General features: G+C 41.9%; 1 protein-coding gene across 1 annotated transcript in view; it reads right to left on the bottom strand.

The window, feature by feature from the left end:
• LOC311148752 (metabotropic glutamate receptor 8-like) overlaps positions 1 to 23,354 on the bottom strand; it is a gene marked incomplete at both ends in the record, with an annotated part of 113,621 nt that extends 90,267 nt beyond the window's left edge. The window contains one exon of the mRNA XM_084185721.1: positions 22,821 to 23,354. Coding sequence (XP_084041847.1) covers positions 22,821 to 23,354 — 534 coding nt within the window. The remainder of the gene's footprint in view (positions 1 to 22,820) is intronic.
• Between the last annotated feature and the right edge of the window lie 287 nt (positions 23,355 to 23,641).

The raw sequence follows: 23,641 nt of genomic DNA, 5'->3' as shown, positions 1-23,641 counted from the left end.
CTGCAGGTAGAAAATATCCTGAATAAAATAAATATCCTATAAATCACATTGGCTACACATGGCCTGTCTGCAACGAACTTGAAACATTGTATCAACTATTAATTTTGGTCCTGCCTGAATCTCCTTGCAACATTGTATAAAATATTATGGGCTCTCAGTTTCCCAAGCCAGTGAGTTCGGAACAGACACAGCTGTAGGCTATAAGAAGTAATCAGGTAGGATATTTTATGATGTTTCCACTGGATCAGAGCATTACATTTTTCTTTTTCACGCTAAGTGGTTATCGAAAGGGAGAGAGCTGGAAAGATTTTTCAAATACATTGAGGAATTATTCTCATTCTCAATTGATGTAAAAACAGACTTTGTTTGCTTGCTTTTTGAGGTGAATATGCCTACATTTTCACGCATGCCAGGTAGCCTATAGGCCAACTTCTATGCGTAATCAAGTGCGAGTCCTTACTCAACATTGACAGGAGCGCTCCAAACAAAACACAATGACTAAATTGACAAAACTTGTAAATGGAATGAAATAAACCAAAATGTGTTTCTCACAAGTGTAGCATAGGTTGTGCGCTCTGCAAACAACGTGTCCACTCTGACAATGAGAACGGTAAAAGACTGGAATAATAATATATTGAACGCATTAACAGACACTACCGTAACCAAACAAACATTGTAGATTAGAAATTATAGGAATTAACGGTAAATGTACTACTGGTAATATATGTAATGGGGAATTGATAGACACTAACAATCAAACTAAAAAAAATCACACAATAAAGTTATGAAACAATGAATGTGCACAAATTGAAGGGAGTGAGCACATTCTGGAGCGAGAAGTGCATTGTGCAGCCACACTCCCCTTCTCTTTGACTGTTCCATCACCGCGGCCTCCGCAATTAATTAGTCTCGGCCTCCAAAAAGGATTAGTTCACTGAGATGGGCGTGAATAAGACAGTTGTCTCATGTGCCATAAAAATAAATATATACAGTACCAGTCGAAAGTTTGGACACACTTACTCATTCCAGGGGTTTTCTTTATTTTTTACTATTTTCTAGATTGTAGAATAATAGTGAAGACATCAAAACTATGAAATAACACATATGGAATCATGTAGTAACCAAAAAAGTGTTAAACAAATCAAAATATATTTTATATTTGAGATTCTTCAAAGTAGCCACCCTTTGCCTTGATGAAAGCTTTGCACATGCTTGGCATTCTCTCAACCAGCTTCATGAGGTAGTCACCTGGAATGCATTTCAATTAACAAGTGTGCCTTGTTAAATGTTAATTTGTGGAATTTCTTTCCTTCTTAAGGCGTTTGAGCCAATCAGTTGTGTTGTGACAAGGTAGAGGTGGTATACAGTGGCTTGCGAAAGTATTCACCCCCCTTGGCATTTTTCCTATTTTATTGCCTTACAACCTGGAATTAAAATTGATTTTTTTGTATCATTTGATTTACACAACATGCATACCACTTTGAAGATGCAAAATATTTTTTCTTGTGAAACAAACAAGAAATAAGACAAAAAAAAAACAGAAAACTTGAGCGTGCATAACTATTTCACTCCCCCAAAGTCAATACTTTGTAGAGCCACCTTTTGCAGCAATTACAGCTGCAAGTCTCTTGGGGATATGTCTTTATAAGCTTGGCACATCTAGCCACTGGGATTTTTGCCCATTCTTCAAGGCAAAACTGCTCCAGCTCCTTCAAGTTGGATGGGTTCCGCTGGTGGACAGCAATCTTTAAGTCATACCACAGATTCTTAATTGGATTGAGGTCTGGGCTTTGACTAGGCCATTCCAAGACATGTGAATGTTTCCCCTTAAACCACTCGAGTGTTGCTTTAGCAGTATGCTTAGGGTCATTGTCCTGCTGGAAGGTGAACCTCCGTCCCAGTCTCAAATCTCAGGAAGACAAACAGGTTTCCCTCAAGAATTTCCCTGTATTTAGTGCCATCCATCATTCCTTCAATTCTGACCAGTTTCCCAGTCCCTGCCGATGAAAAACATTGGGATGGTGTTCTCGGGGTGATGAGAGGTGTTGGGTTTGCACCAGACATAGCGCTTTCCTTGATGGCCAAAAAGCTCAATTTTAGTCTCACCTGACCAGAGTACCTTCTTCCATATGTTTGGGTAGTCTCCCACATGCCTTTTGGCAAACACCAAACGTGTTTGCTTATTATTTTCTTTAAGCAATGGCTTTTTTCTGGCCACTCTTCCGTAAAGCCCAGCTCTGTGGAGTGTACGGCTTAAAGTGGTCCTATGGACAGATACTCCAATATCCGTTGTGGAGCTTTGCAGCTCCTTCAGGGTTATCTTTGGTCTCTTTGTTGCTTCTCTGATTAATGCCCTCCTTGCCTGGTCTGTTAGTTTTGGTGGGCGGCCCTCTCTTGGCAGGTTTGTTGTGGAGCCATATTCTTTCAATTTTTTAATAATGGATTTAATGGTGCTCCGTGGGATGTTCAAAGTTTCGGATATTTATTTATAACCCAACCCTGATCTGTACTTCTTCACAACTTTGTCCCTGACCTCTTTGGAGAGCTCCTTGGTCTTCATGGTGCTGCTTGCTTGGTGGTGCCCCTTGCTTAGTGGTGTTGCAGACTCTGGGGCCTTTCAGAACAGGTGTATATATACTGAGATCATGTGACACTTATATTGCACACAGGTGGACTTTATTTAACTAATTATATGACTTCGGAAGGTAATTGGTTGCACCAGATCTTATTTAGGGACTTCATAGCAAAGGGGGTGAATACATATGCATGCACCACTTTTCCGTTATTTATTTTTTAGAATTTCTTGAAATAAGTTATTTTTTTCATTCCAGGTTGTAATGCAACAAAATAGGAAAAACACCAAGGGGGATGAATACTTTTGCAAGGCACTGTACAGAAGGTAAATGCTTCACAGAGTTCAAGTAACAGACAAATCTCAACATCAACTGTTCAGAGGAGACCGCGTGAATCAGGCCTTCACGGGCAAATTGCTACAAAGAAACCACTACTAAAGGACACAAATAATAAGAAGAGACTTGCTTGGGCCAAGAAATACGAGCAATGGACATTAGACAGGTGGAAATCTGTCCTTTGGTCTGACGAGTCCAAATTTGCGATTTTTGGTTTCAACCGCCGTGTCTTTGTGAGACAAAGAATAGGTTAATGGATGATATCCGCATGTGTGGTTCCCACTGTGAAGCATGGAGGAGGAGGTGTGATGGTGTGGGGGTGCTGTGCTGGTGACACTGTTCGTGATTTACTTAGAATTCAAGTCACACTTAACCAGCATGGCTACCACAGCATTCTAAAGCGATACGCCATCCCATCTGGTTTGCGCTTAGTGGGACTATCATTTGTTTTTCAACATGACAATGACCCAAAACACACCTCCAGGCCATGTAAGGTATATTTGACCAAGAAGGAAAGTGATGGTGTGCTGCATCAGATGAACTGGCCTTGTTTAACACTTATTTGATTACTACATGATTCCATATGTGTTATTTCATGGTTTTGATGTCTTCACTATTATTTTACAATGTAGAAAATAGTAAAAAATTAAGAAAACCCCTTGAATGAGTAGTTGTGTCCAAACTCTTGACTGGTACTGTATATATTTAATACTGCTCGACTAAAAAAAATATTGGTCGACCAAGAGCAATCGACCAGTCGAATAATTGGGGTAAGCACTAAAATGCACCCTGGGAGTTGTAGTATAATGTAGACGAGGGAATGCAAAAGCTTAAAAAATGACAAAAACAAGGAATCGTGCAGTATGATTAACAAAAACGATAAAACATCCAAAAGTGTATCAAATCTTACAGTAGTGCATTGAGTGTACAAAACATTAAGAAGACCTTCCTAATAGGGACGCTGGCCCATGTTGACTCCAATGCTTCCCACAGTTGTGTCAAGTTGGCTGGATGTCCTCTGATTCAGATGGGTTGGGTTAAATGTGGAAGACAGATTTCGGTTGAATGCATTCAGTTATGCAACTGACTAGGTATCCCCTTTCCCTTTCCTTTGGGTGGTGGACCATTCTTAATACACACAGGAAACTGTTGAGTGTGAAAAACACAGCATCGCTGCAGTTCTTGACATGAACCGGTGCGCCTGGCACCTACTGCCATATCCTGTTCAAATCCATTGTCTTTCCCATTGAACATACACAATCGTTGTCCCAATTGTCTCAAGGCTTAAAACTCCTTCTTTAAACTGTCACCTCCCCTTCATCTATACTGATTGAAGTGGATTTAACAAATGACATCAATAAAGGGATCATAGCTTTCACCTGGATTCACCTGGTCAGTCTATATCATGGAAAGAGCATGATGGCTATATGTCCAGTGTGTCTGCCTGACAGTTTTACGACAAGCAATAATTGTCCCTTGGGGATAGAGGAATGTCATTGAATGTCTTATTGTATGTGTCGATCAGTTGTCTTAAACCTGAGGTAGGTTTTGAGTATAAACTCCTCACTCTCATGGATTAAGACTTGTTACATCAAGAAAACATGGTACAGATCATTCTTAGGTCTTCAAAATTCTTCACAACAATTTCCATTGTGAGACATTACAAAGGGCTACAGCATCTTTTGTTTAGCTGACAGCGGATAGGTAAGACTGCACAACTGTTGTGTACATTTACAGGTTCTAAATACATTTGCATAAGATTTGCACTTACATTTGCACAATGTCGCTTTGTACATTCCATCATGGGCTCATCTGCAGCATTGCATTTCCATTTCCTCCATACTCTCGCTGCTGCGTGGGTGAGTGACAGAGCTTATGTTAATGTACTTTCAGCAACCTAGGCAAAAAATTGGGGAAATACCACACAGAAAAGCAAAGAGAACCTTTGTTTTTCATTTCACATCAACTGTCATTGTATAGCTGGAATTAAAAAAGGGACTAAGCCCTAGAATTGACAGTTGAGGATTATCAAGACATGGCGACTCCCTGCCTCCCTCGAAAATAGCGCCACTCCATCGACTTTGGGAAAGAACAGGAATCTTATTCATGTATGCATACTAGTGCCTTTCCAGTAGAGCCATATCGAGTGGGAGTGAGACCGCACACATATATGATCTGCTACCACCCCACCATACGTCCTCTTCCACTGTAAGCTAAGTTCCAGACAGCTGTAGATCTGTTTGGCACACTTGACCGGAGCGCCTAATAGGGCCTCCTGATGGGATGAACCTGGAAGAGATTGTCCTATGGGGGATAATTAATTTAGCATGCTAATCCAGACATTAGATTCAGGCCGACAGAGCTAACAGAGGTGCATAACTGTTCAATATGGGGATCTATTGTTAGTCACAACGATCAAAAGGAAGGGGGATTGACAACAGGGAGGACAGGCATAAATGTATCCAAATGTAATGTGTACAGTTGAATTCGGAAGTTTACATACACCTTAGCCAAATACATTTAAACTCAGTTTTTCACAATTCCTGACATTTAATCCTAGTAAAAATTCCCTGTCTCAGGTCAGTTAGGATCACCACTTTATTTTAAGAATGTGAAATGTCAGAATAATAGTAGAGAGAATGATTTATTTTCTGCTTTTATTTCTTTCATCACATTCCCAGTGGGTCAGAAGTTTACATACACTCAATTAGTATTTGGTAGAATTGCCTTTAAATTGTTTAACTTGGGTCAAACGTTTCAGGTAGCCTTCCACAAGCTTCCCACAATAGGTTGGGTGAATTTTGGCCCATTCCTCCTGACAGAGCTGGTGTAACTGAGTCAGGTTCGTAGGCCTCCTTGCTCGCACACGCTTTTTCAGTTCTGCCCACAAATCTTCTATAGGATTGAGGTCAGGGCTTTGTGATGGCCACTCCAATACCTTGACTTTGTTGTCCTTAAGCCATTTTGCCACAACTTTGAAAGTACGCTTGGTACACATAATTTTCTTTCCTCATGATGCCATCTATTTTGTGAAGTGCACCAGTCCCTCCTGCAGCAAAGCACCCCCACAGCATGATGCTGCCACCCCCGTGCTTCAAGGTTGGGATGGTGTTCTTCGGCTTGCAAGCGTCCCACTTTTTCCTCCAAACATAACGATGGTCATTATGGCCAAACAGTTCTATTTTTGTTTCATCAGACCAGAGGACATTTCTCCAAAAAGTATGATCTTTGTCCCCATGTGCAGTTACAAACCGTAGTCTGCCTTTTTTATGGCGGTTCTGGAGCAGTGGCTTCTTCCTTGCTGAGCGGCCTTTCAGGTTTAGTCAATATATGGCTAGTTTTACTGTGGATATAGATGCTTTTGTACCGGTTTCCTCCAGCATCTTCACAAGGTCCTTTGCTGTTGTTCTGGGATTGATTTTCACTTTTTGCACCAAAGTACGTTCATCTCTAGGAGACAGAACGCGTCTCCTTCCTCAGCGGTATGACGGCTGCGTGGTCCCATGGTATTTATACTTGCGTGTACTATTGTTTGTACAGATGAATGTGGTATCTTCAGGCGTTTGGAAATTGCTCCCAAGGATCAACCAGACTTGTGGAGGTCTACAATGTTTTTTCTGAGGTCTTGGCTGATTTATTTTGATTTTCCCATGATGTCAAGCAAAGAGCCACTGAGTTTGAAGGTAGGCCTTGAAATACATCCACAGGTACATCTCCAATTGACTCAAATGATGTCAATTAGCCTATCAGAAGCTTCTAAAGCCATGATATCATTTTCTGGAATTTTCCAAGCTGTTTAAAGGCACTGTCAACTTAGTGTATGTAAACTTCTGACCCACTGGAATTGTGATACAGTGAATTATAAGTGAAATAATCTGTCTGTAAACAATTGTTTGAAAAATTACTTGTGTCATGCACAAAGTAGATGTCCTAACCGACTTGCCAAACCTATTTAACAATACATTTGTAGAGTGGTTGAAAAACGAGTTTTAATGACTCCAACCTAAGTGTATGTAAACTTCTGACTTCAACTGTATATCCCCCAAATGTATCTCTCTTATGTAATTACTGTGTATAAAAGTACAATTTACAGTGCCTTCAGAAAGTATTCACACCCCTGGACCTTTTCCACATTTTGTAGTGTTATAGCCTGAATAAAAAAAGTATTAAATTGAGATTGTTTATCACTGGCCTACACACAATACCCCTTAATGTCAAAGTGGAACTATGTTTTTCAAAATTTTTACAAATGTATTAAAAATGAAGAGCTAAAATGTCTTGAGTCAATAAGTATTCAACCCATTTGTTATAGCAAGCCTAAATACATTCAGGAGTAAAAAGTGTCTTAACAAGTCACATAATAATTTGCATGGACTCACTCTGTGTGCAATACTAGTGTTTAACATGATTTTGAATGGCTATCTCACACAATTATCTGTAAGGTCCCTCAGTCGAGCAGTGAATTTCAAACACAGATTAAACCACAAAGACCAGAGAGGTTTTCCAATGCCTCGCAAAGAAGGGCACCTACTGGTAAAAAAAAAAAAAGCAAACATTGAATATCACTTTGAGCATGGTGAAGTTATTAATTACACTTTGAATGGTATATCAATACACCCAGTCACTACAAAGATACAGGCGTACTTCCTAACTCAGTTGGTGGGGAGGAAGGAAACCGCTCAGGGATTTCACCATGCCAATGGTGACTTTAATGGCTGTGATAGGAGAAAACTGAGGGTGGATCAACAACATTGTAGTTACTCCACAATACTAGCCTAATTGACAGAGTGAAAAGAAGGAAGCCTGTACAGAATACAAATATTCCAAAACATGCATCTTTTTTGCAACAAGGCACTAAAGTAATACTGCAAAGAATGTGGCAAAGTAATTAACTTTTTGACCTGAATACAAAGTGTTGTTTGGGACAAATCCAGTACAACACATTACTGAGTACCACTCCTCATATTTTCAAGCATAGTGGTGGCTGCATCATTTTACGGGTATATGTCACGACTTCCGCCGAGGCTGCCTCCCCTCCTTGTTTGGGCAGGTTTCGGCGTTCGTCGTCATCGGCTTACTAGCTACTGCCGATCCCATTCTCATCACTCCACTTGTCATGTCTTGTCTTGTCAATCACACACACCTGGTTAGTATGTTCCCCTAATTAGTATGTGTATATGTGTTCCCTCTGTTCCCCTTGTCTTTGTGAGTGATTGTTTAATTGTGAGAGCGAGTAGCTCGGTTGAGCTACTCTTCCATTTTGTTATTGCCAAGGTGGAATATTTCCCTTGTGATAGTTTCGTTTTGACGCTGGGTGCGTTTTATTTATGTAAACGGATTAAACTCTGGACTTTGGTATTTTACCTCCTGTGCCTGACTCCTTCATTTACACCTCGTCACAGAATGCTTGTAACCGTTAAGGACTGGGGAGTTTTTCAGGATAAAAAATAAACGGAATGGAGCTAAGTACAGGCAAAATCCTAGAGGAAAACCAGTTTGCTTTCCACCTGACACTGGGAGATGATATCACATTTCAGTAGGACAATAACCTAAAGGCCAAATCAACACTGGAGTTGCTCTTAGAGACTTACCCAAAAAGACTCACAGCTGTAATCGCTGCTAAAGGTGCTTCTACAAAGTATTGACTCAGGGGTGTGGAATACCTATGTAAATGAGATATTTCTGTATTTCATTTTCAATTCATTAGCAAAAATAAATAAATTTAAACATCTTTTCACTTTGTCATTATGGGGTATTGTGTGTAGATGGGTGAGAGAAAAAAAATAATTTCATCCACTTCGACTGCAGGCTGTAACACAACAAAATGAGGAATAAGCCAAGGGGTATGAATACTTTCTGAAGGCACTGTATGTACAACGCATGTAAAATGTATATGTAACAAAAAAGCTGTAAAAACTAAAAAGACAGGCCTAAACGTTAGGTTGTCATACTCAATATCGGTTAGCATTACACGCCACAATACTATGGGCCAAGATCATGTCAAGCTTCATTTTTGATTGATTTAAGTTGTTTAAGACCTTGACTCCAAACTCAAACTCACTTTTATGTAAATACAGTGGGGGAAAAAAGTATTTAGTCAGCCACCAATTGTGCAAGTTCACCCACTTAAAAAGATGAGAGAGGCCTGTAATTTTCATCATAGGTACACGTCAACTATGACAGACAAAATGAGGAAAAAAAATCCAGAAAATCACATTGTAGGATTTTTAATGAATTTATTTGCAAATTATGGTGGAAAATAAGTATTTGGTCAATAACAAAAGTTTCTCAATACTTTGTTATATACCCTTTGTTGGCAATGACACAGGTCAAACGTTTTCTGTAAGTCTTCACAAGGTTTTCACACACTGTTGCTGGTATTTTGGCCCATTCCTCCATGCAGATCTCCTATAGAGCAGTGATGTTTTGGGGCTGTCGCTGGGCAACACGGACTTTCAACTCCCTCCAAAGTTTTTCTATGGGGTTGAGATCTGGAGACTGGCTAGGCCACTCCAGGACCTTGAAATGCTTCTTACGAAGCCACTCCTTCGTTGCCCGGGCGGTGTGTTTGGGATGATTGTCATGCTGAAAGACCCAGCCACGTTTCATCTTCAATGCCCTTGCTGATGGAAGGAGGTTTTCACTCAAAATCTCACGATACATGGCCCCATTCATTCTTTCCTTTACACGGATCAGTCGTCCTGGTCCCTTTGCAGAAAAACAGCCCCAAAGCATGATGTTTCCACCCCCATGCTTCACAGTAGGTATGGTGTTCTTTGGATGCAACTCAATATTCTTTGTCCTCCAAACACGACGAGTTGAGTTTTTACCAAAAAGTTATATTTTGGTTTCATCTGACCATATGACATTCTCCCATCCTCTTCTGGATCATCCAAATGCACTCTAGCAAACTTCAGATGGGCCTGGACATGTACTGGCTTAAGCAGGGGGAAATGTCTGGCACTGCAGGATTTGAGTCCCTGGCGGCGTAGTGTGTTACTGATGGTAGGCTTTGTTACTTTGGTCCCAGCTCTCTGCAGGTCATTCACTAGGTCCCCCCGTGTGGTTCTGGGATTTTTGCTCACCGTTCTTGTGATCATTTTGACCCCACGGGGTGAGATCTTGCGTGGAGCCCCAGATCGAGGGAGATTATCAGTGGTCTTGAATGTCTTACAATGTGATTTTCTGGAATTTTTTTTCTAAATTTGTCTGTCATAGTTGACGTGTACCTATGATGAAAATGACAGGCCTCTCTCATCTTTTTAAGTGGGAGAACTTGCACAATTGGTGGCTGACTAAATACTTTTTTCCCCCACTGATCAATCATTATTCCACCGCTTAGTTACTCATTTGAATAAAGGTGTCAGCTAAATGGCATACATAAATACAGCAGTAAAAGTGAAACTCCACTGTGTGACTCATTCTGAATATCATCAGATTCACGGAATGCTCCCTTTGTGTAACAAAAACACCTCAGGCTGAAAGTAGACCTTATACATGGGGCTTAGCTTAAAAAACATCCATATACACACACACAATTGCCTGTAAGTACTCTGGCTCCCTGTTGACCCACTGCATGCAGAGGCAAGGAAATTACAAATGGAAGAGTATGATCCCATCGGAGCCCCCGATACCGCCCCAGCGGGGGTTGCCATTACACCAAATGGAAATGAGATTTACAATATTGCAGAGCCACGTTTGCAGTGTGCAATTTCTCAACCAGGCTCCTCCGCATATTCTCCAAGCCAGATCACAGTGTGAGTGTAATCGCAGTGTGTTTAAGGTAATTACGATCGACTGAAAATAATGTCCACGTCCATTTGCCGACTACGTAAAGTAAAAGGTTAATCGCTTGAGCGTGTTTTTTTCTTTTACAGTCTTTTTACATCCTTTGCCGCAGGCTATTACTTTGTTACATGTGCACCTTTTCTGTTATATGAAGTAGTTTCAGGAGTTGGAGGCTTTAAAGCAACGTGTTTTATGGTCTCTAGTCGAAGATGTAATTTCTATATAGCAGCATGTATCTTGCCTTTACTTGGACTATCGGCAAGGGAAGAGAAACTCCAGAGGAACCCTTTCTGTTGTTGGATGCAGTCTTGGCAGATACAGTTTTAACCTTTACCTTAGCATTTGTCAATAACTGAACAGGCTACTCCCACAGAGTGCTGATCAGTAACTGCCAGTACATTTACAGACAACTAGATATACTTTGTCTAGCCAACCTCTCTCTGTCAATTCGACTCTCTCTAAAGATACCGTACACAGAACATCTCTTGACTACAATTCTGTTGCTAAGTGCCTCTTAACCTATGGAGGGTTGGTATCTCAGTGAGTGGTGTTTTATAGACAGTGAGTAGAGAGCCTGTTGGTGCAGTCAAATGAATATCCAAATGAGTTTAGCAGATCTCTACCCATTTGGATTCGATCCGGGGTGGCCAAATGCTAATATAATGAGGAAGATCATTAATTTGATCTACCCACCATGGAACAACTAAGTTGTTTCCACCAGATAACACAGCCACAAAGTCAACATTGGCTATATCATAAAAATTCATGAAAACAATAATTTGCTTTTTTGGTGTTAATTTAAGGTTAGGGTTAGGCATAAGGTTAGCAGTGTGGTTTAAGGGTTAGGGTTAGGCTTAGGCTTAAAATAAGATATTACAAATCTGATCAGTAAGTACACTATATATACAAAAGTAGGTGGACACCCCTTCAAATTAGTGGATTCGGCTATTTCAGCCAGACCCGTTGCTGACAGGTGTATACAATTGAGCACACAGCCTTGCAATCTCCATAGACAAACATTGGCAGTAGAATGACCTTACTGAAGAGCTCAGTGACTTTCATTGTGGCACTGTCATAGGATGCCACTTTTCCATCAAGTCAGTTCGTCAAATTTCTGCCCTGCTAGAACTTCCCCAGTCAACTGTAAGTGCTGTTATTGTGAAGTGGAAACGTCTAGGAGCAACAACGACTCAACTGCGAAGTGGTAGGCCACACAAGCTCGCAGAATGGGACCGCTGAGTGCTGAAGTGCGTAGCGCGTAAAAATAATCTGTCCTCGGTTGCAACACTCACTACCGAGTTCCAAACTGCCTCTGGAAGCAACCTCAGCACAAGAACTGTTCATCGGGAGCTTCATGAAATGGGTTACCATGGCCGAGCAGCCGCACACAAGCCTAAGATCAGCATGTGCAATTCAGATCGCCATCGATAAAATGCAGTTGTGTTTGTTGTCCATAGCTAATGCCTGCCCATACCATAACTCCACTGCCACCATGGGGCACTCTGTTCACAACGTTGACGTCAGCAAACCGCTCGCCCACACGACCCCATACACGTGGTCTGCGGTTGTGAGGCCGGTTGGACGTACTGCCATATTCTCTAAAATTACGTTGGAGGCGGCTTATGGTAGAGAAATGAACATTCAATTATCTGGCAACAGCTCTGGTGGAAAAAAGCTTTTTGTGCGTATGGAATATTTCTAGGATATTTTATTTAAGCTCATGAAACATGGGACCAACACTTTACATGTTGCTTTTATATTTTTGTTTAGTGTATATGGGAATGTCTACTCAATCCAAAATTACAACCAACTGATTGGTTTACCACAAAATTGGAGGAGGCAAGTGGAGAAGGGAAAGGGTAGGGAACTTGTTTGTCTACCGTATATTAAAGATACAAATTGGCTGAAGGGGATTGGCATGAATAGAAAAATATAGCAGTTTCATTTGAGGACCAAAATGTTGACGGCTGCCCCATACAGGTTGCAAAATAAATGGGAAGAGATTTTTGATGTACTGATTCGATGGCACATGAACTGATACAAAAAACAACACTTGATTCAGCACTTCAAGTTTTTCAATTTAAATGATGATACAAAAATTCTTGCCACCAACAGAATGCTATATACACTGCTCAAAAAAATAAAGGGAACATTTAAACAACACATCCTAGATCTGAATGAATGAAATAATCTTATTAAATACTTTTTTCTTTACATAGTTGAATGTGCTGACAACAAAATCACACAAAAATTAGCAATGGAAATCAAATTTTTCAACCCATGGAGGTCGAGATTTGGAGTCACCCTCAAAATTAAAGTGGAAAACCACACTACATGCTGATCCAACTTTGAAAATGAGGCTCAGTAGTGTGTGTGGCCTCCACGTGCCTGTATGACCTCCCTACAACGCCTGGGCATGCTCCTGATGAGGTGACGGATGGTCTCCTGAGGGATCTCCTCCCAGACCTGGACTAAAGCATCCGCCAACTCCTGGACAGTCTGTGGTGCAACGTGGCGTTGGTGGATGGAGCGAGACATGATGTCCCAGATGTGCTCAATTGGATTCAGGTCTGGGGAACGGGCGGGCCAGTCCATAGCATCAATGCCTTCCTCTTGCAGGAACTGCTGACACACTCCAGCCACATGAGGTCTAGCATTGTCTTGCATTAGGAGGAACCCAGGGCCAACCGCACCAGCATATGGTCTCACAAGGGGTCTGAGGATCTCATCTCGGTACCTAATGGCAGTCAGGCTACCTCTGGCGAGCACATGGAGGGCTGTGCGGCCCCCCAAAGAAATGACACCCCACACCATGACTGACCCACAGCCAAACCGGTCATGCTGGAGGATGTTGCAGGCAGCAGAACGTTCTCCACGGCGTCTCCAGACTCTGTCACGTCTGTCACATGTGCTCAGTGTGAACCTGCTTTCATCTGTGAAGAGCACAGGTGCGCCAGTGGCGAATTTGCCAATCTTGGTGTTCTCTGGCAAATGCCAAACATCCTGCACGGTGTTGGGCTGTAAGCACAATCCCCACCTGTGAACGTCGGGCCCTCATACCACCCTCATGGAGTCTGTTTCTGACCGTTTGAGCAGACACATGCACATTTGTGGCCTGCTGGAGGTCATTTTGCAGGGCTCTGGCAGTGCTCCTCCTGCTCCTCCTTGCACAAAGGCGGAGGTAGCGGTCCTGCTGCTGGGTTGTTGCCCTCCTACGGTCTCCTCCACGTCTCCTGATGTACTGACCTGTCTCCTGGTAGCGCCTCCATGCTCTGGACACTACGCTGACAGACACAGCAAACCTTCTTGCCACAGCTTGCATTGATGTGCCATCCTGGATGAGCTGCACTACCTGAGCCACTTGTGTGGGTTGTAGACTCCGTCTCATGCTACCACTAGAGTGAAAGCACCGTCAGCATTCAAAAGTGACCAAAACATCAGCCAGGAAGCATAGGAACTGAGAAGTGGTCTGTGGTCACCACCTGCAGAACAACTTCTTTATTGGGGGTGTCTTGCTAATTGCCTATAATTTCCACCTGTTGTCTATTCCATTTGCACAACAGCATGTGAAATTTATTGTCAATCAGTGTTGCTTCCTAAGTGGACAGTTTGATTTCACAGAAGTGTGATTGACTTGGAGTTACATTGTGTTGTTTAAGTGTTCCCTTTATTTCTTTGAGCAGTGTATATATATATGGGGCATATAACAATCTCAGCTCTGTAGATTTTGCTGTGAAGAGACAGAATCACTAGATAATTTATTCTGGAAATGCCCCTATGTAGCTTGTTTCTGGTCACAGGTTCAGGAATGGTTAGAAAATCACAACATTAACTTAAAATTAACCTTACAAATAGCAGTGTTGGGCGATTTGGAAAGCCATAGTCAGTCAATCAACGATATAATAATACTCATAGGAAAGGTTTTCATCTTTAGCTCACAATCTGTGGATACTATGCGATTAGAAAGGTTCAAAATTCATGTTAAACATCACAGCAAAATTGAGAAATATATGGCACATGGAAACCAAAACGAGGGTGGTCTATGGTGATAGGAGGGATGGGCTGAGAGTGGCTGAGGGGTAGAATTAAAGAGCTTATGTTCGGTAATGTATTATTGTTATGTGATTGCTGTATAGAAAAGCAAATGTACATGTACAATTTATGTAAATGTCGCAGAAAAGCTGTAAAAACAAATATTAATATTTTTTTACATATATTTTTTAAAATAATAATAATTTACAACCTGGTATGTCACCAGGAAGGCCAAAACTCCATCCCAACAAAACAGGCTGAGATTTCAGGTGGTCTTTTTAAACAGCTCTTACTCTAAAAGGGCAATATCATAATTTTCACAGCATTATTCCAACCTCATAATGTGGAAATATACATATACAGTGGGGGAAAAAGTATTTAGTCAGCCACCAATTGTGCAAGTTTACCCACTTAAAAAGATGAGAGAGGCCTGTAATTTTCATCATAGGTACACGTCAACTATGACAGACAAAATGAGAAAAAAGAATCCAGAAAATCACATTGTAGGATTTTTAATGAATTTATTTGCAAATTATGGTGGAAAATAAGTATTTGGTCAATAACAAATGTTTCTCAATACTTTGTTATATACCCTTTGTTGGCAATGACACAGGTCAAACGTTTTCTGTAAGTCTTCACAAGGTTTTCACACACTATTGCTGGTATTTTGGCCCATTCCTCCATGCAGATCTCCTCTAGAGCAGTGATGTTTTGGGGCTGTCGCTGGGCAACACAGACTTTCAACTCCCTCCAAAGCTTTTCTATGGGGTTGAGATCTGGAGACTGGCTAGGCCACTCCAGGACCTTGAAATGCTTCTTACGAAGCCACTCCTTTGTTGCCCGGGCGGTGTGTTTGGGATGATTGTCATGCTGAAAGACCCAGCCACGTTTCATCTTCAATGCCCTTGCTGATGGAAGGAGGTTTTCACTCAAAATCTCACGATACATGGCCCCATTCATTCTTTCCTTTACACGGATCAGTCGTCCTGGTCCCTTTGCTGAAAAACAGCCCCAAAGCATAATGTTTCCATCCCCATGCTTCACAGTAGGTATGGTGTTCTTTGGATGCAACTCAGCATTCTTTGTCCTCTAAACACGACGAGTTGAGTTTTTACCAAAAAGTTATATTTTGGTTTCATCTGACCATATGACATTCTCCCAATCCTCTTCTGGATCATCCAAATGCACTCTAGCAAACTTCAGACGGGCCTGGACATGTACTGGCTTAAGCAGGGGGACACGTCTTGCACTGCAGGATTTGAGTCCCTGGCGGCGTAGTGTGTTACTGATGGTAGGCTTTGTTACTTTGGTCCCAGCTCTCTGCAGGTCATTCACTAGGTCCCCCCGTGTGGTTCTGGGATTTTTGCTCACCGTTCTTGTGATCATTTTGACCCCACGGGGTGAGATCTTGCGTGGAGCCCCAGATCGAGGGAGATTATCAGTGGTCTTGTATGTCTTCCATTTCCTAATAATTGCTCCCACAGTTGATTTCTTCAAACCAAGCTGCTTACCTATTGCAGATTCAGTCTTCCCAGCCTGGTGCAGGTCTACAATTTTGTTTTTGGTGTCCTTTGACAGCTCTTTGGTCTTGGCCATTGTGGAGTTTGGAGTGTGACTGTTTGAGGTTGTGGACAGGTGTCTTTTATACTGATAACAAGTTCAAACAGGTGCCATTAATACAGGTAACGAGTGGAGGGCAGAGGAGCCTCTTAAAGAAGAAGTTACAGGTCTGTGAGAGCCAGAAATCTTGCTTGTTTGTAGGTGACCAAATACTTATTTTCCACCATAATTTGCAAATAAATTCATAAAAAATCCTACAATGTGATTTTCTGGAGAAAAGAAATATCAATTTGTCTGTCATATTTGACGTGTACCTATGATGAAAATTACAGGCCTCTCTCATCTTTTTAAGTGGGAGAACTTGCACAATTGGTGGCTGACTAAATACTTTTTTTCCCCACTGTAAAACACAGGAAATCACATTTTTGATTGCACTGGGCCTCAAATAAGTGGTCTCACTGTGTTTCATTTTTCCATTACATTTCCTATCAATACCGTTATGATACAAACTGTAGGCATCACTGTGGTTCTCACACTTCCTGTGGGGCTAACTAATTAACTAACTAACTAACTAACAAGTATAAAAGTGACAATCTAATGAGAAACAAACACACCCACACTCTCCCATCTGGTCAATTTAGTAACAGGAAGTAATTGTTTTTCTCAATCTTTCCCAATCATTTGGGAGTTGAGAACTTATAGATGGATCTTCAGAATACATGTCGGTAGTAGTTGACTGTAATGTTTATCGAGACATTTTGAGGTCTGAGATGTCTGATGAACGCTGTCTTGCCTTTGAAACATAGGGATCTGTTTTGATTGATCAGGAAGTGCCCTCAGTCGAGTACAAAACAAACCAAACTCGCATCCTGACTTTCTCCCACAGGAAAGAAGAACCATAGAAAAAATGTAATAAAACTACCGATAATAAACCCCTATACTACCATCCACTCAACGACGGATAAGTAGAGGAGAAGTCTTTACAGTATGTTATTCAACTTAGATCTCTTAATTGAACTGGCACCATGCACCCTATTTCCACACTCACCCAAAATGAGTAGGCTGGGCCAATTACATTCAGAAATGTAAATGGAGGGAGTATGGTGAGGGGGACGGCACAACCTGAAATACATTTGCAAATAGACCCCCCCCCCCCCCAGTCTGGTCGAATACCCACACACACCCACACACACACAGGTTCTAGGAGGGTGTATTGATTAAGACTGCAGTGCGACACTGACACTGCTGGTAGTCTTTTTCTATAATGGGAAGCAGGGGGTGGCTGTCATGTTACCCTGCAAGATTAGTTATCCTGCACATCCACACATGCATCCACACACACACATCCACACGCGCGCACACAGGTAGACACACACAGACACTTAATGTACATGCACAAATCCTTACACACACACACACACACACGCACACACTCACTCACGTACGTACACAAAATTACACGGAGGTCTTAAAAACATAATCCTCTATCCACTTTGTGATTGTTATTTGTGTGTACCAAAGCTTTCCCGCTTGGTATCCAGGCCCAAGTCTTCTGCACTTTTATAAGAAGCTCAAAGGACAACCAGGGTGAAGGGTGGAAGTGCGACCAAAGGTGGCAACCCTGCAGAGAGCGGTATTGCTGCAGTGACCACCAGAAACATTCATTACCTAAAACGATTCACAGCTAATCTTTACCCCCAAATGCCATGAATGAATTATTTCAAGTTATTACTGCTCTCCCAAAGGGATATGTTCTAAAAATCACAAGGCCACACACAGTAATACAGTTATAATGAAGCATCTATATTCCTCATTTACTGTGTTTCTCTTCAATACAGAGTTTCATTTGTGCTAGTCTACTATTCGCCATTTCCTGTGAGGATACGTATTCAGCAAAACAGAATATCATCAGAGGTATAGACAAAGGTCAGTTCTGCAGAGAAGAACAATGCAGCAATTCTATGCACCACCACTCCACTGATCCTGTTATAATTAACTTCATAGGTCCTTACTTTAGCACTGAATCTACCCCAGTCTCTGTTCAGCTAGTACTGTGACTAGGGTGACCACATTTATTATACCCAAATGCGGGACAAAGGGATGATTTTGTGGGACATTTGCGGGACAGTGTAGCATACATGAATACAACAAAAATCCCCCTCCGGCTGCAACGAACTAGCTAATTGAAGCGTGCCTATGGACTACTCTTCTGCTTCGAGCTAAATATGGTCATGCAAAAAACTAGACCAAATGTGTGGCTGTTTTATGAAAATCGGGAAATATTTGGCCAAAGAAACATTTCTTGTTGGTCTCAGGGAATATAAAACAGTTAGGAATGGAGACTTTGAAAACTTGATTAAGTGAAGTAGTCTAGAAGCAAATATGTTTAATGAGCAACTAATGAGCATGGAGAGTCTCACAAGTTTGGTGAAATCACCTTAGGCCTATATCTTTTCAGTCTAATATGGCTATTTACTTACTTTTGTAGCTCTAAATCAGAAGCACGCTTTTTGTAAGTAGTTAACTGTCCTCTCCAAGTTTAGCTGGAATTTAGACAGAAAGGATTTGACAAATGTGATTGGTTGACGATATGACATTGGCCTACGTCTCGTCTTGCACTGCACAGAATATCAGATCTCAACAATGATTGTAAACATGTTTAACATCACCAGTACCACATCCTTATGATATATATCTTGTCAAAAGCGCAACGTGACTGCAAAAGAGACAGGTTGGAATGTCTGACTGAAATACAGGACAAATCAACCTTTTTTTGCAAATTAGTGGTGTTTGAATTTGATTATATAACAAACTGCATAATTTATAGCTGATTTTAGATAACTCATGTTGGTAACCCCTTCTCTCCTCATTAGCCAAGTATGACTTCAACAAACATGGAGGCTCTTCAGTTAAAGATTAATCATGTAACTCATTACAGATTTAGTGCAGGATATTTTTGTCACCATGGTCTGTACCCTAATAGAGCCTTTTGGCTATATAGTTTGTCTTAATAATTTCCATACACTGGGATAATACACTGAACAAAAATATAAACGCAACATGCTACAATTTCAAAGATTTTCCTTGAGTTACAGTTCATACATGGAAATCAGTCAATTGAAATCAATTCAATAGGCCCTAGTCTATGGATTTCACATGAAAAAAGGTAGGGGCGTGGATCAGAAGACCAGTCAGTATCTGGTGTGACCACCATTAACATCGTGCAGTGCAACACACCTCCTTCGTATAGAGTTGATCAGGTTGTTGATTGTAGCCTGTGGAATGTTGTCCCACTCCTCTTCAATGGCTGTGCGAAGTTGCTGGATATTGGCGGGAACTGGAACAAGCTGTCGTACATGTTGATCCAGAGTATCCCAAACATGCTCAATAGTTGACATGTCTGGTGAATATGCAGGCCATGGAAGAACTGGGACATTTTCAGCTTCCAGGAGTTGTGTACAAATCCTTGCGACGTGGCTGTGCATTATCACGCTGAAACATGAGGTGATTGCGGCAGATTAATGGCACAATAATGGGCCTCAGGATCTCGTCACGGTATCTCTGTGCATTAAAATTGACATCGATAAAATGTTATTGTGTTTGTGTCCATAGCTTATGCCTGCCCGTACCATAACTCCACCGCCACCATGGGGAACTCTGTTCACAACGTTGACATCAGCAAACCGCTCGCCCACATACACATGGTGGTTGTGAGGCCGGTTGTATGTACGGCCAAATTCTCTAAAACGAAGTTGGAGGCGGCTTATGGTAGAGAAATTAACATTCAATTCTCTGGCAACAGCTCTGGTGGACATTGCTGCAGTCAGCATGCCAATTACACGCTACCTCAAAACTTAAGACATCTGTGGCATTGTGATGTGTGATAAAACTGCACATTTTAGTGTGGCCTTTTATTGTCCCCAGCACAAGGTGCACCTGTGTAATTATCATGCTGTTTAAACAAATGTAAAAAAAAATTGTGCACAAAATTTGAGAGAAATAAGCTTTTTGTGATATGGAAAATGTCTGGGATATTTTATTTCAGCTCATGAAACATGGGACCATCACTTTACATGTTGCCTTTATATTTTTGTTCACTGCATTTCAATGAGTGAAATTCCAATTGTTATTTTATTCTTTTTGGCAGCTTTCCAGAATCTGTCATTGAATGTCACATTGAAGACTCAGAGTATTTTGTCCTAATGACACATCCTTAGTTTTGTTGTTTGAATGGAACTTAATATGCCTCTGGTCCATCATCATCATCCTCATCATCATCATTTGAACATCAGTTGAACAAAGCAGAAGACATTATTACAGAGTAGGATGCTCAACAAAACACACCTCAAACGTTGAATCATACCCCACAGAGCACACCCCAGGTCAGCCTCATTTGGGTCAGAGAGCTCAGAGGAGTGTCAGATACACATTGACCGCACCACCTTCAGGTGCCAACAGGCTCATTGAACCATAGACCACGAAGGCTCTCTGCCTAGTCACGTGCTGAGAACATCATCTTCAGCATCAATACCACAAAACCTTGAAGTGGTCCCGGATTGGCACCTTTTCTATTGTATACGTTGTCCCAAATTCTAATTACACCTAATTACATAAATATAGTGTACAGTGATACTGGATATATGTACATTATGGACGATCACATACATATGTTTTTGTACGCTTTGTGTGGGAAGTAAGGATTTCATAACTCTATAGGGAGCCATTTTGAACATCAATGTGGTTTTATCCTGCACAGACTGGTTGTGACTTGGAACTTGATTAATTGAGGCAGTCACAGTTTGGAATGACAGGTCAATGGGATCTCCCCTAGGCCTACATCCTTTTAAACCACTACTACACCACCACTAAACACAGAACAGCAAACGACAACCTCAATGCTTAAGGTTGGGATTGGGTGAAAGTGAAAGCTGATCCCACAGCAGTACTTAGGGGGAAACAATTATCTGGAGTGTTCCTCTTGTCTTGCAGATGAAGCTGTGCATATACATTCCATTACTAAGACTGTAATTTGGTCAGTCCTCTGCACACGGATCGATAGTGAAGAAAGCATGCTTAGTCTGTTTATGGGAGTCAATGGAGTGTAAAATCAGAGCTTCCATGCTCAGGATGTAACGCATCCTTAAACGGACATTGATATGGAGGTTTTTCTGAGAGGTGTTGGGTAGAAGACAAGTGTGTTGTGGGGGTTAAATACGAACAAGTTGAAAGAGAATGTGTATCCCTTCAAAACAATGAGATGTGGTTCACATAACGTCTTGCACCCAGCAGATGGTTTACATGATCCACTTTGTTAGGGCAGAACCTCTGTATGTAGCCTGTCAGGCCCTTCCTCTTCCCCGTTCTGACCTCTGACCCTGCTTCTTCAAGCTATTCCATCAGCATCTTAATTAATCAGACAAGTCATTGCTCATGCCACCGCTTTAGGCCGAAGATTCAACCTCATTCAATATTTTCCTGTCCGGGTCATTCTCCACTGTCACCTTTTCTCCTCAAGCAGACCAGTGAATATTTATACTCTCCTCCATGTTGTCATATCTGTGCTGACTATGAAAAGGACAATGGCTGTATTAGATTAATGCAACATATCAATGCATGTCTATATAATTTCAAACCTTCTATTTTTACTTCCAGAATAGTTGCTTTCTCTATTACTAAGAAGGGAGACAAAATATCAAGCTGTTTTGACAGCAATATGCTGCAATATCAACATCAGTTAAATCACAGAAACATTGGGTATTCATATACAGGCTGACACTACATATTCCAACAAAAATGATGTGCTAAATGACATCTCATTCACCTCTCTCTGGGAACCGAGACTCCATATCGTAGCCAGTTGTTTCGCATCAATGGTTTGACCTTTTCATGAGTCTACCACTGGTCAGTCACTGAAATTCAGACCTTCTGATTGGAATGCAAGAACCAATGTAAACTCCTGCTTAAGACCAACTGATAGTTTCCAGCTCTCTGGAGTTAGTAAAACATATTTTAATAACACTGAATATATTCTAATGGGGTGTTGGCTAATTGAGCTTTATCTGCTTCAATAGTGAACAAGCCAAGCATGCAGCCCAAATGTCTCAATGCCAGAGCAAAGGTGTCAACCCATAATTATGAATTAGCTCTAATACCAGCTGACGTCATGTGACAGGATCATGATGCTTGTGTCCAGAAAATCCCTACATTTCTAACAAAAGCCCAGCCACTAGCTTGGAAAATAATTATTTAAATAAAATGTTGTCAAGATGACGCTCCACCACAGCACAGCCTAGGGAAGCCCCATCTGCATTCTAATGTCAAAGACAGCGGAACAAAGTCTGCTATGCAAACCAACTGAACGTTGAAGGGAAGACTGACAAAAACATAATAAATCTTTGACCTTTTCAAAGCCTTCAGAGTAGGCTAGAGCTAGATCTTAAGCCTGAGTCAAACTTTAGCTTAAATAATATAGAGAACATTAACTATGGAAAAAACAACATCCATTTTAAATAGCGGAAACAGAATCCTCACCTTGAAGAGCCGCAGGATGTTGGCAACCATGATGGACACCGAGCTAGCCGCCGCCCCTATGACCCCCACCACCTTGTCCGGCTTGGCGAAGATGGGCGGGTCTCCGTTGGCGCAGCGCACGTCCGAGCCGTCCCTCTCGATGAGTGCCTGGACGAAGGTCAGCGACTGCTCCAGGGCATAGGTGTCTCTAGAACAGGTGTCCAGGATGCGCGCCCCCAGGGTCACATTGGGGAGCAGCTCTGGGTCCTTGTTGATCAGGTCAATCGCAAACAGCATGGCCTCCAGCCTATGAATGCCCTTCTCCTTCTTCAGCTCCCCGCAGGGTACACCTCTCTCGCCACGGGAGTGCACAGGGAATAGGCCGCCCAGCATGATGTCACCGTCAAGCCGGATGGAGTGGGCGTACTCCTGCAGAGGCAGCTGGGGGTCCGGGGGCTTCTGAGTGGCAGAGGCCAACAGCCAGTAACATTTGGTGGTCAGTATGAAGAGGAAGCAGTGAAGTGAGAGGGAGGGGTGTTTGGACTCCCTGGCCATGGTGGTAGCAGTACGGGAAAGAGTGGGTCAGGGGAGTGTTGGTGTAGTTCTGGGAGCTCAGAGCAGCAGGCAGCTGGTGGGGGTGGTGGGGACACAGGGTGGGGCGTATCGTGTGTGACCCTCCTAGATCAGGGCAAGGTTAGGGACGGTTACCTCTGGTTTCAAAGAGTTGCTGATGCATGTACCTGGCATCCCTGGGAAAAGGGTGTAGTTTGAGCAAGATAAGGAGGCTGGAGAGAAGAGAGGCTGAGTTTCTCACACTGGCTGGACAGTGGGGATCTCTCTCC

Source organism: Coregonus lavaretus (genome assembly GCF_964263955.1).
Source record: "Coregonus lavaretus genome assembly, chromosome: 21".
Taxonomy (NCBI): Eukaryota; Metazoa; Chordata; class Actinopteri; order Salmoniformes; family Salmonidae; genus Coregonus; species Coregonus lavaretus.
This window is presented reverse-complemented; position numbering and strand designations above follow the sequence as displayed.